The following is an 18,812-nucleotide window of genomic DNA, read 5'->3' as shown; positions in this document are numbered from 1 at the left end:
AAGGAGCCTGACAAGCATTTGGGTAGATCGGAGTGATGGTGTGGCCAGTGGGAGTTTTGGGGCAGAAGATTGTGAAAGCCTCCCATGATAGACTGGACCTGGGAAGAAGCCCAACGCTAACGGGTTTCACAGAGCAGGACTCAGGGTCTGGACCTAGGCAGGGGTCTTCACCTAGGTCTGGGACACACAGGGTGATCTGGTCACAGAGAATAGAGCAGAAGCCTAGGACTTAAGCAGGAGGTGATTAATCCTGAGTTTTGAATGGTAGGCATAACTGTAGTAAATCTTTTCTGCTTCAGATTAGGATTTATTTCATCCCAGGGGCTAGGAATCAGAAAAGCCCTAACAGCAAAAGTAGGTCTCAAATAGGAGAAAATGGTAGCTTTGCTGCCTGGATGCCTCTAGGTCAGTTACCTGTTAACTCATTCCTGAAAAAGAGCCTGCACCTCAGGCCCCAGGTCCTGGCACCCACATCTTTACTTTGTTTCCTGCTTGGTGGCCAGCTGCCCAGGGCCAGTGCCATGATTGCTCTGTGGTCAGTCTTCCGCACCCTGTGCTGGGTGAGCATCTCCAAGAGCCATGTTCTATGGTAGTGCTATGAGAGACTTTGGAGGTCATCCAACATACTGAGAAACCCAACCCACAGAGGGAACAAACCTTCCTGGGGCCACACAAGAAGCCCATTGTTAGGAGTCAGGTCTCCCTGTTCCCATCACAGCCTGCCCCACCCCAGCGTGGGTGCATGACCTGCTCCTGCATAACGGATCGTGCAAAGCCTTAAATGCCCTTCCCAGCTGCGGTCTATAGCCCATGGGCCACACAGAGTCAACAGAAGTGGTTTAGCCAACGGGAGATACTGTCAAGGCTGTGTTTCAGGAAAATCATTCTTGCCTGAGTAGGAACATTGACTTGAGAAGGAATCTGAAGCAAGGAAGCCAAGAGAGAGGCTGCTGCCATACGGCTAGCCACTGCTCCCAGCCTTTCTCACACACCAGCACTCACTAAAATCGTCACTTTTGTACCACACAAAGGGGTGAATAAACAAGGCTGCCTACCATAGGAAGACAGATGGCCTGAGTGCCAGGGCCAAGAACTGAGTGATATCTTTTTTTCTTTTTTTTAAGACTTTTTTTTTTTTTTTTTTTAATGAGAGAGAGAGTGTGAGCACACAAGTGGGGAGGGGGAAAGGAGGAGGGAGAAAGAATCTAAAGCAGACTCTGCTGACCCTGTGTTAGCACTGAGCCTGACACGGGGCTTGATCCCACAACCCCGAAATCATGACCTGAGCTGAAACCAAGAGCTGGACATCCAAGCAACTGAGCCACCCTGGCACCCTGAGAAGTCCTTATCTTAGTACATTTGTATCTCCACTGCAGTACTCTGTGGTGCATTGGTTAGAAAGCTGCAGTTTGGGTATAGCTTAGAACCATCGGTTTCCTTGGCCTTTTTCCCCCCGCTCCTCTGAGTCTTAAGTGCACAGACTTACCCTTCCCCTCCACCGCCTCCTCCTCTCACCTCTGTTTTCCTCTCCCTCTAGTCCATGGTGCTGCTCCTCCACAGCCAGAGGCAGTATATCTTTGAGTTTGACAAGAACGACCGCCTCTCCTCCGTGACGATGCCCAATGTGGCCCGGCAGACACTAGAGACCATCCGGTCTGTGGGTTACTACAGGAACATCTACCAGCCCCCCGAGGGCAATGCGTCAGTCATCCAGGACTTCACTGAGGACGGGCACCTCCTCCACACCTTCTACCTGGGCACCGGTCGCAGGGTCATCTACAAGTATGGCAAACTGTCAAAGCTAGCCGAGATGCTGTATGACACCACCAAGGTGAGCTTCACCTATGACGAGACAGCAGGCATGCTGAAGACCATCAACCTACAGAATGAGGGCTTCACCTGCACCATCCGCTACCGTCAAATTGGGCCCCTGATTGACCGCCAGATCTTCCGCTTCACCGAGGAAGGCATGGTCAACGCTCGTTTTGACTATAACTATGACAACAGTTTCCGGGTGACCAGCATGCAGGCTGTAATCAATGAGACACCGCTGCCCATCGATCTCTATCGCTATGATGATGTGTCAGGCAAGACAGAGCAGTTTGGGAAGTTTGGTGTTATCTACTATGACATTAACCAGATCATCACTACAGCGGTCATGACCCACACCAAACACTTCGACGCATATGGCCGGATGAAGGAAGTGCAATATGAGATTTTCCGCTCTCTCATGTACTGGATGACTGTCCAGTATGATAACATGGGGCGAGTAGTGAAGAAAGAGTTGAAGGTGGGACCCTATGCCAATACCACCCGCTACTCCTATGAGTATGATGCCGATGGCCAGCTGCAGACGGTCTCCATCAATGACAAGCCACTCTGGCGATACAGTTATGACCTCAATGGGAACCTGCACTTACTGAGCCCTGGCAACAGTGCACGGCTTACCCCACTGAGGTACGACCTCCGTGACCGCATCACGAGGCTGGGTGATGTGCAGTACAAGATGGACGAGGATGGCTTCCTGAGGCAGCGGGGTGGGGATGTCTTCGAGTACAACTCAGCTGGCCTGCTCATCAAGGCCTACAACCGAGCTGGTGGCTGGAGTGTCAGGTACCGCTACGATGGCCTGGGACGGCGGGTGTCCAGCAAGAGCAGCCACAGCCACCACCTGCAGTTCTTCTATGCTGACCTGACCAACCCCACCAAGGTCACCCACCTCTACAACCACTCCAGCTCTGAGATCACATCCCTCTACTACGATCTGCAAGGGCACCTCTTTGCCATGGAGCTGAGCAGCGGTGATGAGTTTTACATAGCTTGCGACAACATCGGGACCCCTCTTGCTGTCTTCAGTGGAACAGGCTTGATGATCAAACAGATTCTGTACACGGCCTATGGAGAGATCTACATGGACACCAACCCCAACTTCCAGATAATCATCGGGTACCACGGTGGCCTCTATGATCCTCTCACCAAGCTCATCCACATGGGCCGGCGGGATTATGATGTGCTGGCTGGTCGCTGGACTAGCCCAGACCACGAGTTGTGGAAGCACCTCAGTAGCAGTAACATCATGCCTTTTAATCTCTACATGTTTAAAAACAACAACCCCATCAGCAACTCTCAGGACATCAAGTGCTTCATGACAGGTGAGGATTGGGTCTCATTCAAAGGGCAGGACCCACTACTGCTCTGGTCATTTGCCAAGAGAGAGAAAGCTTTTGTTGAGAAAGCTGGTATGGGGTAACAAGAAACATTGTCTTTCTCTTAGAACAGCATTTTCCAAAGTATTTTTAAAGAAACATTGGTTTAGAGAAATATCCTGGGAAAACTGGTACTGACATCAAATTAATTTGACAGAGCAACCACCATTCTTAAATTTTCATAATACAACGTAGCTTATGAAAAGCTCTGAGAAGTCCTGTACTAAACAGAACTGTTTGATACATTTACCCACTATTTCTCAAACATTTGAGCATGAAGCCCCCTTTTTTACCAGACACCCTAATGTTTCACTAGAGATGCCCCTGAGAATACACTTTGGAAGTTCCTGACCCAGCGATCAGGCTGGCTAGGAGTCCCCCCCGATAAGGTGGGTGAAGGTATAGCTAAAGAAAAAAAATATCCGTTTTCTTATTTGGGATGATATAATGGAAAACTCAGAATTTGGACACAGAACTCTAAAGGATCCACCATTTCTAAGTTATGAACAGTCACAAACATTACTTCCTTGCATTCCAGTTTCCTGATCTGTAAGTGAAAGTTAGAACACCTGCACTGACACTGGTAAATTAAATATGCATATTGTAAGTCCCAGAGCAACTACTAAAGAATAAAACAGAGACATAGCTAATTAGTCAGTAGTGGAAGTAAAGTGAAGACTAAAAAAATATTCAAAGAGGATAGAAAGAGGAAGGGGAGAAAGAACAGGTGGACAAATAGAAAAAAAAAAAAAAAAGCTTACCCAATAGGATGGTTGCCAGGGTGAAATGAGATACATTTTATAACCTGCCCAGCACAGTACCTGGCTCATGTTCTTCTTGATTTAAAAAGTGAGCTTTGTTTTCCACTAGTATGAAACCAACTGGAATATAAGTGTCCCCATTGATCACACATGCCAGAAATGTCTCCAGCAGCCACAGTCCAGCCAGCAAGCGGCCAGAAGACCTCAGGCATCAGAGCAGCTATGGGGGTTCCGGTCTGGATAAAGCCAGCACTTTTTATAAAAGAGACTTCGTTGTTGGTGAAAATTGGGCACATCCCAACTTGCAAACCTGGTGGCCTCCTTCTGCTTTTCCTGTAATGCCAACTATGCCTGCACCCTATTTTAAGGCAGTTTCGTTTTCATTCAACAAATGCCTCCTCTGGGCAGCCACTGTGTTAGGCACTGGGGATAGAAAGATGACCCCTGCCCTCCAGGAATGGACACTGCAGGAGGGGAGACAGACAGTTGCTGTTCAGTGTGAGGGGCCCAGGATAAAGGTTTGAGCTAATGGCCATTGAAACACAGGAGACACATTTGGCGATCAGGGAGCAACTGATGCATGAGGCCCACTTTGGAGTGGACACCCATCAGGTTCTGGGGAGAAAGGCAATCCAAGGACAGAGCACTGCATATACAAAAGCCTAGAGAGCGTGACAGGGACAGCTCACATAAGTGCCCCTAAGGGATGTGGCTGCCTCGCCCCCCGAACTTGGCCTACTCTGAACCCTGTTTCTGCTAACACTGATTGGAGGATTCTCTTTCAGAGAAATACCCCAAGTTGCCACGTTGAGAGCAGGAGTCCCACACGTGAGGCAGAAGAGTGAACACAGTGGTGGGCAGGGGTGGTGGTGAAAGCACACTTGGGACCTGTGGGAAAGAGAAATATCCCAACACGGTTTCACTAAGCTCAACTTGCTGGCAGCCCTAGAAAAATTAGAAGATTTAGAGGACATTTCTATTACATCTGTCTGCATCAAGCATGCCCCCTGCCTCATCCTCCAATAAGTTTCTTATGAGGTATCTTGGCAGGTTACTTCAGTCAAAAAAAAAAAAAATGGTGCAGAAAAACATTTTGCTACTGAAAACCAAGATACCACTAATTCTCACTAAACCTCTTGGCTTCCACATGAGTTACATACAACCTCACTCACATCCAGCTATAACACCAATAAAAAGAGCATTTTTTTTCCCAAAACTTCCTTCATTGGTCCCGAGATACACTCCAGTGGGATAGGCTTAGGTCACATGACAACCCCTGAACCAAGCAGTAGAGCTGGAGAAAGAAAACACACTGAATGGCTCAGCCTAGATCACATGCTCCATTGCTGCCCCCATAGGTGGAATCAGCACCGCTACCACCACACAGATACCCCAAAAGGAAAGAGTGAGAAGGCCGAATGGGATGCTGCAAAGGCAACCACAAAATGTCCAGCACAGACACATGACACACACTATTGCACTAACCCTCACATGAAGCCTGTGTGAATGGGATTACTGGGCCCATTCTCAGAGGAGGACAGTGAAGGTCAGGGTGGTAAAGTAACTGGCCCACTAAGAAGCAGCCAGGCTGGGGGTAGAACTCTGCTCTGATTCCAAAATCCTCCTTCTGGAAATGGAATTCACTTTGTAGTGTGCACACGGTGAAAGGGATTGTTCCGCACCACTGCCCCAGGTGGCCACACTGCCGTCTGGGGCTGATGGGTAAAAAGGAGCTTTCTGACTTGAGGAAAAGGTCTATCTCTGGTGTCATAAAAAGGAAGAGTAAAATTCCCAACCCTTCAGAAAAATGCTGTTGAAAAACCAATGAATAAATCAATTTTCAGCACTTTTTCCTAAAGGCATAATGAGAAATGTTCCTACCTTCCATCACTTACAATTAAGACCCAGCCCTCTCTTCAGCCCCCTGGTTTCCTGGGAATTTGTAGCATTCCTCATAGAAGTTTTCTTTTCCGACTACAAATTCAGATGTAGGTTCTCAGCCTCGGGCGAAATGGCTGCGTAGGGGATCTACCCCACCCCCGCCGTTCTGTTTGTTTTAATTTCCTAAAAAACCATCTGCCACGATTCATAGAATCAGAGATTCGCAAAAACCCGGTGAGGAAAGGGACTTTGGAGGGAAGCTTGTCCAAGTGCCTCGTATCACAAATGAGGAAACGGGGGTCCAGGGACTCAGAGGCCTGGGTTTAAAGGAACACAAAGAACCTTCTTTGGGCCAGGAACCGAGCTGGGACTTCAGAGTATAGTAAACGTGATCCTTCCTGTAACAGACTTAGAAGGGTTCCTGCTGCATGATGGCTGCCCAGAGGGGTAGGACTACTGGCGTTCTCCATGGCCTGGTGAAAACCACTTCTACCATCAATTTGCAGAGGAGGAGACTGAACCTCGGAGAGGTGAACAGGAAACTATCCAAGTTCACACAGTCTGCAAGCCGGGGAGCCTGAGTTTGGACCTGGGTTTTGTCTTGCCTCATCATGCTCTTTCCCTTATGTGATCTTTCTAGAAATAGAACCTGGGTCTCTAAGCTGCCCCTCCTGCCTTCCCTCCACCCCAGTACCTCCAGGTTTCACACCCAAGAGAGGGGCTCTGGGACATCCAAAAAACAAACAAAATAAACAAAAATAAAGGAAAGCATGAGGCTCTCAAATGGGAAGACCGCATGGGATGCAATGGTGGCAGGGACACCAAAGGACACTCTTTATCCCTGGGGTGCCCTCAGTGGGTACTAGGGGAAGACAGTTCCACTGATGCCTGGACCCTGAGCAGGGCCTCCCTGACCAAGGATGTGTCTCCTTTGGAAGAAGCCAAAAGCAGGCCTGCATACCCAGAGCCCAGAAGTGCCAGCTCTGAGGCTCAGCGCTCCATCCCTCCCACCCCAGACCCTGAATTCTGAGTCTCTGCTCAACAAATGCTTTAGCATCTCCAGATGCCCCCTTCTCCAGGAAGGCTGAGCCATGCTGGGACGCAGGCTGGCTGGCTGTCTCCTGTAGGCCCCCAATCAGCTCCCACCTGCCATCCCAGGCTCTTCCTCCTCCAGCCCGGTTTTCTTTCTGGTTCTCTCTCTGCCTCGCCAAACTGCTCTCCCATTACCTGAACACTCCCTGCACTCACCTCCCCTCTCCAGGCCTTGCCTTGTACTACGGTCTTTGCCCGAAGCGCCCCCTTCGTCTCTGCTGAAGCCTCACAAAATGTGTACAGCTTTCAATGTCTGTGAAGACTTGTCAGCCCACCCAACTGAAAGACTTCTGTCCTCCTCTCATCTTTTTTTTCTTGTGTCGATACTTTGCATGCCCACGTCTCGTCTCTCCTTCAGGGTCCTGAGTGGGTAGCATGGTCCTGGGCACATTCAGCAGCAGTGGGCCAGGTAGCCGATGACAAGAAGGTGCCCACCTTCTTTCTTTTCCTTACGTCTTGGCTTCCCTGATTCTGCTTCTCAATGGGCTCATGGGAAAATCCTCTGTCCCTCTACCTAATACTTTATAATTAGTAACCCCCCAGGAATGTTATAATATCAATGAAACCAGTGCCTATGGGGCTAGATCCTCAAGCCCAGTATTAAAGATTGGAAAATGAAGGCACAGGGAGGTTGAGTGACTTCCTTTGCGGTCATGTCCGAGAATAAATGAAAGGTAAGATGGGGCAGGGGTGGGGGTAGGGGTGGGGTTGAGTGGGACTCTTTGATCTTTGGTACAGGCCATCTCATTGCTTGTTTCTTAAGTGAGTTTTCTCTTGGAAAACATTCATTTACATCTTCCCTTTGGGTGTGTCTGTCCTCTGCAAGTGTGTCCTGCCGATGCTTGGGGAGGATGTGGAGGTATCTCCCCCCATCCCCAGGTGTGAGGCCAAGGTCCCAGGAGATGGAGTGACAGACAGAACAGGGGACCTGGGAACATAAGCTCTACTGGATACATGCTGTCTTGGATACGTACCTAGAAGGGAGATACTAGGTCCTGAGAATACGTGCAGTTTTATAACCATGAGAGTTTTCCAGAGTGCCTGTACCAGTTAATTGTCCCACCTGCAACCCTCCACCCCCTCACCCCACCCCTGCAGCCTAACTCTAGGCTCGTTTATTGGGATATGTCACCTCTGAGGTCCACTTACTCCATGAGGACATGTCTGCTTCTCTCCCACCCAGATGTGAACAGCTGGCTCCTCACCTTTGGATTCCAGCTACACAATGTGATTCCTGGCTACCCCAAGCCAGACATGGATGCCATGGAACCCTCCTACGAGCTCATCCACACCCAGATGAAAACTCAGGAGTGGGACAACAGCAAGGTAATTTACACACATAGCTGCCTACCCTTGGGCCATTCAGACATTATAGGAGTGGGTCCTATGAAGCTTTTCAGGAAAGCATGGGCCCCTGATAGAGACCGATGTGGTGCATCCACAGTGCCAGCTAGAAACTGTGCAGCAGATACCCTACCACTGGCAAGCCACTGCGGCCGGGCTGGAACAGCACACAGACCCACATAAGCTCTATTAAGTTTTCTCTGTTACGCTGAGCTTGGAATTCTCCAAAAACAATGAGTCTTTGTCTCTGCCCAGAGCAAAAGCGCAAGGAGGGAAGGTGTGTGTTCTAAATACAAATGTGATATTTTCTGAGAACCCCAGTGCACCTGAACTTGCCTGAGGTCTTCTACACAAGTTAACTCACAAATATCCCCTGGTATTACTGTTCACATTTTACAGATTTAATGCCCGAGGCTTTCTAGTGCCACACGGCAAGGGAAAGGGTAGAGCTGGGATTCAAACTGGGATCTGTCTGTAGGCATTCAAACAAATGTTACTTTCTCTTGTGTTCCTTTTATGACCCAGTTTTAAAGACTCACAGAATTATATAGCTATAAGTAAGGGTCCTTAAAGACAGTTTTATCCCACACCTCACTTCGGGCATCCTTTGGTTCATTTCTCCCTCCCCAACCACCTTCTTCCCTCTACATTTTATATGTACTAGGAGCTGGCTTTTCCATGCCCCACTGGGCTGCACCCAGTGAATGCAGGGATGAATCAGGCAGAGACCAGGCCTGCAGGGGAACCTTCCAGGGAGGAAGCAAGTTAGATAGATGGCATGCCACTGGCAGCCAGAAACTTAATGCATCCATATCATACTCCAGCCTGATTCCTTAGTCCTCACCCTAGCTACCTCCTTCCTCTAGACTCTGGAGAACGGGATTCTGCACCTCTTGGCTCTGGTGGCACCCTATATTCTCCTCTCTCAAAGCACCCACCACACTTTGCTTTAGTTCCTGTTCTCTTTCCTGTTTCTCCACTAGACCGTGAGCCCTAAGAAGGCAAACACTGGGTCTTATCTGGGACCCACTTTACTTCCCAGCACCAAAACTTTCGTCAAATGAACAAATGGTTGAGAGAAGTAGACAACCCTGTGAGCATTTTCTCCCACTTTACAGCTGAGGAGACCAGAGCTCAGAGAGGAACTTGCTCAAGGTCACTCAGTGGGAAAGGCTAGAGAACCCAGTGTGCCCCACCACAAAAGCTCATCGCCTTCCTGCTGCCATAGCCCTGCCCCTCTGGCCGGCTCCAATCCCCACTAACCCCCTAGACCGACCTGGCTGCGCCGGGGGCGGATTCCAGCAGCTCAGCTCCTCCCCGCTTCCCTTCTCCCCAGCGCAGAGCCCCAGTCTCTGACGGCCTGTTTGCCAACCTCGCCTGTCAATGAATTATTGATTTCTGCCCTTGGCAAGCATCGGAGATCTTTGTTGTTGAGCACTCCAGCTTTCGTGAAACTCTAGGAAATAATTGTTCACAGACAGGGTTCTATTAATTATAAAGAGGACTTAATTTCAGTGAGAAGCCGTTGGGCCTGTTTCTAAAGCCATCTCCCTGACTTGCGGATAAGGCCTCGGAGCCTGCCCGCACGTGGCTTTGCCAAGCTCCCTGAGCCCCGGGAGGGACTGCTAGGGGGTATGACCCGGAGACAGGGCCCAATCTGTCCCGCAGAGCAGCCAAGAGCAGGGGCATCTGAGGAGCCCCTAGGAAGCACCATGGGGGCAGAGGCCCTCCTTAAAACTCATTCCTAACATGACAGAGAACAATAACAGGGTAAGAGGGTTTATATAAATCACCACTTTTCCTCTTATTAAGCCTTCTTGCCAAGAACGCATTCCTTGCCATTCCTCTGTCTTACATCATCCTACAGATTTCAGCTCAAGCATGGATCTGTCCTTGAACCCCACCTTCTTCGCCTCCTTCCTCCACCTTCAGGCAGAGACGATCTGAGCCTTGAAACTGAACCTCAACAATTGGACAGACCTAAGTTCAAATGCTGGCTTGAATACTTACTAGTATTAGAACTGTGGGTCCTTTACAACTTCTCAGAGACTTAGTTTTCTTAAATGTAAAATCAGTCATAACAGTACCTACTATATAAAGTTACGGTGGAGATCAAGTGAGATACTGAATGTGACTTCTTTTGCTCCAAGACCAAGACATATGAGCTATAGTTATTACTACTACTTCTCTTAGACCACCAGTTATCCACATTTGATTAGAGTTTTTGTTTTTAAATCTGTCTTTCCCCACTAAACGGGTTCCTCCTTGGCCCCATCTTCTGCAAGTGTGTCCTACCAACACCGTTCCTCAAGGGCAGGGATGTTGTCTGTCTTGCTGGTGTCCCTCCAGTGCCCAGAAAAGGACATGTCACAGAGTAGATAGATGTCCCATGAACAGTTTCCTAATGGAAGGATGGGTGAATAGATGGGTGAAGGATGGTGGAATGTTCTAGTGGTCAGTGGTAGGGCTAGGTGCTACTGGCTAATAAATATGTATAGATTTTAGATTTGACTTAGTAATGTAAGCTGACCCTTCAGGCTGTTGAGGGAGAGGTTTCCCCTTTGTCTCACTCTCTCTCTCTCTCTCTTTCTCTGTCTCTTTCTCTCCTCTCCCGTCAGTCTATCCTCGGCGTACAGTGTGAAGTGCAGAAGCAGCTCAAGGCCTTTGTCACCCTAGAACGTTTTGACCAGCTCTATGGCTCCACAATCACCAGCTGCCAACAGGCCCCGGAGACAAAGAAGTTTGCATCCAGTGGCTCAGTCTTCGGCAAAGGGGTCAAGTTTGCCTTGAAGGATGGCCGAGTGACCACAGACATCATCAGTGTGGCCAACGAGGATGGGAGGAGGGTTGCTGCCATCTTGAACAACGCCCACTACCTAGAGAATCTGCACTTCACCATTGATGGGGTGGACACCCATTACTTCGTGAAACCAGGGCCTTCAGAAGGCGACCTGGCCATCCTGGGCCTCAGTGGAGGGCGGCGAACCCTGGAGAATGGCGTCAATGTCACCGTGTCCCAGATCAACACGATGCTCAATGGCAGGACTAGACGCTACACGGACATCCAGCTCCAGTACGGGGCGCTGTGCTTGAGCACTCGCTACGGGACGACGCTGGATGAGGAGAAGGCGCGGGTGCTGGAGCTGGCCCGGCAGAGGGCCGTGCGCCAGGCGTGGGCCCGCGAGCAGCAGCGACTTCGGGAAGGGGAGGAAGGTCTGCGGGCCTGGACAGAGGGGGAAAAGCAGCAGGCGCTGAACACAGGGCGGGTTCAAGGCTACGACGGCTTCTTCGTGATCTCCGTGGAGCAGTACCCAGAACTGTCAGACAGCGCCAACAACATCCACTTCATGAGACAGAGCGAGATGGGCCGGAGGTGACAGAGAGGACCACGGCCTGCACTTCTTGCCAAAGACACCTACTCTTCCGTGGCCACACACCTGACTGTGTTGTACTTTAAAAAAAAAAAAAAAAAAAGGAAAAAAAAGAAAAAAATCATTTTTTTAACAAGTGCAGAAAACAAACAAAAAAAAAGATACTGGTTGCATTGTAACTCATGCAACATCCTTTTTTTTAAGAAAAGAAAAACACAAATTTGGCCTTCACACATTTTTTGCAAAGAACAGAAGGTATTTTTTTTTTTTCTGTAGTGTGATCACAATGAAAACTCTATTGTCTTTTGTTCCTTGAGGATTTTTCCCTGTCGTCAGGGTACATTTCTCCTCTCTGAGACGCATCTCCTGAGGTGTGTCCTTGTCTGTCCCTAGGTACCCGGTGTGATGTGAGACACAAGTGTCTGTGCTAATTTGTCTCATGTGCAAACCTTTCTTCCGTGGGGGTCTGGCAGGAGTGAGGGGTGCAGAGAGTAATGGGCTAGTACCAAACTTCTGAGGGGGCCTGGAAAGGAGGGTCTGCAGGACCTGAGGATTTTTGGCTCAGCTCCCACAGACAAGTGGTGGCTTTTTACTCACTGTGTTCTGTGCCTCTGGAGGATCACAGATGTCTTCATCTTGCTCTGGGGAATTTTGTGGTGTCACTCAGCACCTTTTTTCAAGTTGCCCCAAACTCCTGTCCAAGCTTTATATTTTGATGCTAAATGAAACCCCCAACCCCTTTTGCAAATCCTGTGTAGTTGTTGGTGCCAGCCTCATGATGGGATGGAGAAAGTGTCCCCCAGGTCCTTTCCCCCAGTCTGGTGACATAACATCCTGGGACTAAGAGCCTCATCCTTCCCAAAAGGTAAAGGCACCCAGGATGTCTGTGGTTGGTCGGTCTTCCCATGATGTTCCTTATTATTCATCTCTTCCTCTCTCCCAAAGTCAGATGTGAGAACCAGCACGGCTCAGCCACCCTCCACCTGGGCACAAGGTCCAGGGAGGGCCAGGCCACCTGTGGCAAAAGGATGGCAGTGGCGGCAAAGGTACCAGCCTGCCTTCCTGGGTGAAACTTTCTCCCCATGACTTTGGGTATCTTCCCTCCACTGCTCAGCTCCACCACTGAGAAAAAGGAGTATGGAGAGAGGTGCTTGGTGGCCTTTGATTCTGGAAAGATGCTTAAGAAAAAGTCAGCCAAAGAGAGGAAGGCATAAACCAAGCGTCTTCTCACCAGTTCCTGAAGGCTTCTCTGCCTCCCATACATGGGCCAGTAGCACAGCTGGGATGCAGCAGGTGAGGCATTCAGGAATTCCTTCTGTGAAGTACTTCTAAAACAGCTTCCCCTCTAGAGGAGTCCGTCCAGGGTTTTAAAGAGACACTGAGGAGAAAGGAGAAAAGAGGTAATTTGGTGTGGCCTGGCAGTGTCACCGAACCCCCTCTCTCACCTGCCCCTCTGCTGCCCTAGGACTGGGGTCGGTTCCCCAGGCCTATGCTCACACACATCAGGGAGCCCAGGCTACAGTTGTCCCTGTGAAGACCTATGCCTGAGGCCGTCGGGAAGAGGCGGCTGCCCTCTAGGGAATGGGTACAACCCACCCCTGGGGGGCATGCCCAGGGAGATGCAGCAGCCAATGGGCCAGGGAAGCATTAAGAGGAGGGAAGAGTAGCAGCAAGAGGTAGAAGCCCCTTGCATCTGGTTCGTCTGCCTAATTACCATCATCATTACCACTCACAGGAGGTTCTGGGAGAGCAGGAGGGGAAGCCAAATGCTTCCTTCTGAGCTGGGCTTCTTAGAAAAATGGGACTTTTATGGGTTACATTTACATTAAGTGTGGAAAATGAATTCTGAGTCTGAGCTATCCCCTGTGGAAACCTTGTTGGACTGATAAGCTCATGGCACCTTTATAGCCTTACTCACGGAGTCTTCAGAATATTGCACGAGTTAATGAAACCAAGAAGGTCTTCACTGCAATGAGAATCGGAGCAGCGCGTAGCCTGGTTTCTGCCTGGCAGAAGGAGGCGTGCGCAACTGCTTGGGAGAGGAGGTTTCGCCTTACGTCATTCCACTGGGATCAGAGGATACGTTTCGCTAAGTGCTCTTCCTGTTTCCAAAAAAAAGTCACACTGCTGCAACAGCGCACCTTGGCCTGTTTGTCCACTGGGTCCGGAGCCCCCCTGAGTCAGATGTAGTGCTCCTCGGGCCCCACGATGCCTGGTCCCTGGGAGTCGGTGGCAGGCTCCCATGCAGCAGGATCGTTCTTGGATGGGATGGAAAGCAGTTTGGCCTGAAGAACACATGGGTTTTTTTTTTTAATCCAAAATAGACTTATGCCTCTCAAAGAATACTCTTGATATAAGGAGCCCTTGGGTGAAGCTCTCCTGCCCAGTAACCTAGCTGGTCAGTTCTATCCTGGCTGCCTGACACTAGGCAAGACCTGCGGGACATCCACTTGGAGGTCAGAGACAACACAGGAGCCAAGGGAATGAATCATCTCCCTACACCCTTCCCAACCCTCTGACCCTCCACCACCACCACCACCCCCCACCAAAGTAATAGTATGGACTTTTAAAGATCAAAAACACAGAGAATTGCTGTGTGTTCCTTTTGTGTAAATGAATAATGTTTTACCTTTCCTGGGCGACCCCCAACCGAGGAGGCCCAGCATCTGTGTGGGGAGAAGTTGAAACATTCCCAAACTCTAGAGAAAAGATCTCAGGTGTGGGGTAGGCAGCATTATGCACCGCAGTTTCACACTGGAGCTGGTGCTTCTGTCTTTGGCCTTTCTGAGTTGGCTTCCATCCGGGCCAGCAGGTGACACAGTGCCTCCATTCTCAGTCTGTGCTGCTGAGACCAGCAGTCCCAATCTCACAGCAAGAGTGAGTCTGAAGGCATAGGCCAGAGTTGCCTGGGCCCACTGAGTGGCTTCCAAGCATCAAATTCCATCCTTGATGGCACCTACCCTTTTGGCGCTAAGCAACCCAGACATCCATTTCTTGGAGCCACCAGCCCTCCCTCACTGCCACCGCCCCCCCATTCATGATCCTACAGGATGTCAGCTTCTGTGCCCTCTAATAGAAAAGGGTTTATTCTGAAAGAGTTCCTGCCTTCTTCCCTACCTTCCACAGCTACCATCAGCCCCTGACTTTCAGCCCCTCTGCCATTGTTTTAAACAGGACTTTAATGATTCCCCAGCTTGGTTTTTCATAGGGTGAGATTTCGTTTTTTTTAACCCACCCTCCAGACAGACATCAATGGAGATCAGAGCCATGACAAGGGAAGGAAGGGGAAGAAACTCCTGTGGTGAATTTCAGCTTTGTCGGCCCCTCTCAGTCATTGGCTGCGAATTAACCCAAGGAACAGCCAGCCCAGTGCCTGGTGTCTACCTAGCAATGGAAAATTTGAAACAAATCCCTAGGAAACTGACCAAAGTAGAAAACGGTTGAAATAATCAGGATAGGGCAGGGCAGAAGCAGAAGGGGATGGAGAGGCAAGGAAGGGGATTAACATTGGGCAGTGTTTTTAGAGACACATAACAAGGAATGACGTTCGCTTAAAAAAAAATTATAAAGGACCTTTTCAGCTGTGACCTTTAAGTATCACCTTTACAGGTGGCAGTTTTCATTATGCAAAGACAGGGCTTTCGATGTGAAATCTCAGAATTCAGTTTCACATCTGCAGCCCCGTAGTTGTGGTTGCCACGCAACAAGGGCAGGGATGCTGAGCTTGGTGCCCAGGAGGAAGGAGCTCGCCAGGACTCTGCAGGATCCCGGGCTTTGGGGTTTGAGCTCCCGGTGCTCACAGTTGGATCTCCTCTCCATTCCTCATAGCAGCCACTCAGCCCAGGCTCTGGCTTCTGGTCCTGAGCTGGGACCTGCCTCCTGAGAGGTCCCAGAAAGAACCCAGTCTCTTCTTTCTGTTGGGATCCATGTTAGAACTTCCCAGCTAGGGAAGCCTTCCCTTTAAGGTTCATAATTCCCAGCTAGGTTTATATGCTTGTCTATATTTTATTGGACGGGAGGGGATTAAAAGAAAGAACTCTGTAGTTTAAAGGCCCTTTCATTTAACCTTCAAAAAAAAAAAAAAAACACACAGCAAACTCATTTTAAAGACTCATTGCTCAGGTGATAGAAACTTTATCCTCTCTAACCTTTACATTCTCAAAAACCAGCCCTGTGTACTTGACCGCCCCAGACAGCGGTAGCTCTTAGGTTTCATCATGAATGTGGAAGATCAGAGTGGGGGGAGGCCTGGGTGGGTCTCACGTTGGGTTTCTTACCCCCTCTGGAATGCCAAAGGCATGACGCTGGGTGACTTCTTGGTCCCCAAGAACATGTGATTGATTCTGAGGGCAAATTGCCAGCAGAGAACCAACCCTCAGGCAGGCTCAGCTCCCCCGGCAGAAGCTGAGTCACAGATGTGTGGTGGTGCCCGGCAGCCCTGCATTCACCCAACCCCGGAGTCCCACTTTTCTAAACCTGCCTGTTCTTGAACATTTCCGAACCCGCAGCTTTGGCAAAAGGACTCTCCCAAGCTGCCTTTGGACGACCAACACTGGAGACTCTGGCCTTACCATGTGGAAATAGTTTTCCTGAAGTCTGGAACTAATTTTGAGAAGTTTTTTTCTCAACACTTTTGTGTTTCTAACACTGTATTCTTGACTGTGTAAATACCGACAAGGCTGTAAATAAATGCAGATGTAGATACCTTCTAGAAAAAAGAAAAAAAAAGGCATAAAAACAAAACCAGAAGTGATCCCGTGTAGCCTTCGTTGACAAATAAAAGAATATTTTGTGTTTAAGGTGTTTGGTCACCTTTGTTTGGAGAGTAATGACTGCCTTGAGCCAGTTCTCTGAGTTTGCACTTCTGGATGCTACTGTTCTCAGGATGACCTGAAAGATTCGAGTTCACAGCCCCAGAGTCCCTCATAAGCCATGTAGGTGACAGCTGTCTGGAGAGGCATTTCCAGAGGCCACAAAGACCCTGGGGCTTAGCCTGATGAATGTCAAAGCATCCCTGACATCAGCTGTGCCCCCATTGCTCTCCCAGGCCATGCCCTCCCCCAGCTGAGGTCCTGACTGGCCCCAGGGACAGACTCCGAGGGGCAGGAGAACCCGACACTGCCCTGCAGAGAGAGCCACTGGGCACACAGTTGTCCCCTATTCTGCTAGTTGCACTTTTGAAAATAAACGAATGCATAGTCATCATGCAAATTATTATAACCACATAATACAACTTGGAAAAAAGGACAAAAATTTCCTTTAGCACTTTTTTTCTTTCCTCTGTATGTTCCTAACGTATCTTTAAAAATAACTAAGGTCGTTATAATCACAGCATACAGGTAACTTTTCACCTTGCATTTCTCACTTAACCTCACATTTAGCCTCTCAGCTCTAGAAGTCAGGGTTGACAGCTGGTCACTTCAGAAAGTACATTTGCTAAGCCCAGCTCCCTGTTGTGAATGGCAAACCTTATGAAAATTCAAGTCATTGGGCAGAAGAGGAAAAGCAGAAGGCCTCCGTGCCCTCTCGTTAGCCCACTCTGACCCCATCACCAGGCCCTCTGGGAAGCTTCAGGCTCCCCCACCTCCTGAAACAGCCTGCGGCTCCCCAGGTACTGCTCCCCAGACCATCACCCTGTGGTAGTGCTGGGAGGCACCTGTGGTGGTGGGAAAAAAATCCTATTCCATTTTTGGAGTTGGGCCAAACTGGGTGTGGAACTTGGCTCCAGCACTTACTATGAGATCTCAGCAAGTCCTTTAACCCCTCTGAGCCTGGGTATCCCATCCCTAATGAGGGTATGAGGGTGCATCACCTCAGAGGACACTGTATGCAACACCGCACAACACTCAAAGCACAACGGGCTTTCTCCCAGGTAAGTTTTCTACCTCATGCGCACCTCCCCAGCCCACCCGCCCACCTTCCGTCCAAAGTACAGTACTCTTCCCACTACACAAGTGCTTCTCAACCTTTGGCCTTCATCAGATTCACCTGCAGGACTTATCGAAACAGACGGCTGGGTCCTTCCTCCCAGAATTTCTGAATCAATGGGTCTAGGGCCCATTAATTTGCACTTCTAACATGTTCCCAGGGGACACTGATATCCCTTCACGCTTTGACAACCACTGCTGACTACACTCTCTGTATATTGTGTACCCAGTAAACTACTTAGCAAGGCACTTCAGATGAGCTGAGCCCATGAAACCTACCTCGGCCAGATAGTAGAGCAGGTGTATCAAGCCCTCCTCCATCTACCCTCCCAGGTCTTCCTCCGACAGCTGCATAAGAATGAACCGCTCCCACCCAAAATGTGCCCATGGACTTTCACAGCTTCTTCAGGCCCAGTCGAAAGGTACTCCTGGAGCCCTATTGCTGTTCATTCCCCTCTCAGAAGACACTCATTGAACACCTGCCACATGCCAGTGACTTTCCAAGACTGGATTATCTTTGTGTGTGAACCCTGAGGTTCAGCTTTCCCTTTGCCTTAGGGGCTCACTCTCTCTAGTATATTTGGAGAAAAGAAAGAGTAGGGATTGTCTCCTGTTCCCTTCTGAAAGAGAAGCACCCCTCCAAACTGGGTGCTGCTCCTTCTCCACTGCTTCCCTGGCAAACTAGCTGCAGCTGCTTTCTTTGCGGAGCACAGAGAGGGTCTTCTCCCCATGGGCCCCACCCCCACCTCCCTAACCCCGCCCCCAAGTTCTGCATGTGATTCACTCTTTCACATTCTCCAAGGAAGTGGTGCAGAAAGCTCAACCTATGAGACTTTTTTTTTTTTTAAGATTTTATTTATTCATGAGAGAGAGAGAGAGAGAGAGAGAGGCAGAGACACAGGGAGAGGCAGGCCCCATGCAGAGAGCCTGACATGGGACTCAATCCTAGGTCTCTAGGATTGCACCCTGGGCTGAAGGCGGCACTAAACCCCTGAGCCCCAGGGCTGCCCCAACCTATGAAACTTTAAAAAGACTTTAAAAGTGAGTAGTACTAGAGGCACCTGGGTGGCTTGGTTGGTTAAATGTCTGACTCTTGATTTCAGCTCAGGTCATATCAAGGTTATGAAACTGAGTCCTCCTTGGGCCTGCTTAAGAGTCTCTCTTTCTCTCTCTCCCTCCCCTCTCTTAAAAAAAAAAAAAAGTCAGCATCAATATGCCTTTTCCCATATC

The 18,812-nt window shown here is 49.5% G+C and overlaps 1 protein-coding gene across 4 annotated transcripts in view; it reads left to right on the top strand.

The window, feature by feature from the left end:
- Positions 1–16,454, top strand: part of TENM4 (teneurin transmembrane protein 4) — a 2,712,352-nt gene extending 2,695,898 nt beyond the window's left edge. For all 4 annotated transcript variants that reach the window (XM_077867222.1, XM_077867224.1, XM_077867225.1 and 1 more), the window contains 3 exons: positions 1,538–3,152; positions 8,124–8,266; positions 10,903–16,454. In XM_077867222.1, coding sequence (XP_077723348.1) covers positions 1,538–3,152; positions 8,124–8,266; positions 10,903–11,661 — 2,517 coding nt within the window. In that variant the 3' untranslated portion in view covers positions 11,662–16,454. The remainder of the gene's footprint in view (positions 1–1,537; positions 3,153–8,123; positions 8,267–10,902) is intronic.
- The last annotated feature ends 2,358 nt before the right edge of the window (positions 16,455–18,812 follow it).

Source organism: Canis aureus, chromosome 23 (assembly GCF_053574225.1).
Source record: "Canis aureus isolate CA01 chromosome 23, VMU_Caureus_v.1.0, whole genome shotgun sequence".
Lineage (NCBI taxonomy): Eukaryota > Metazoa > Chordata > Mammalia > Carnivora > Canidae > Canis > Canis aureus.
The sequence above is the reverse complement of the archived record's forward strand: the minus strand, read 5'-3'. Positions and strand labels throughout refer to the sequence as shown.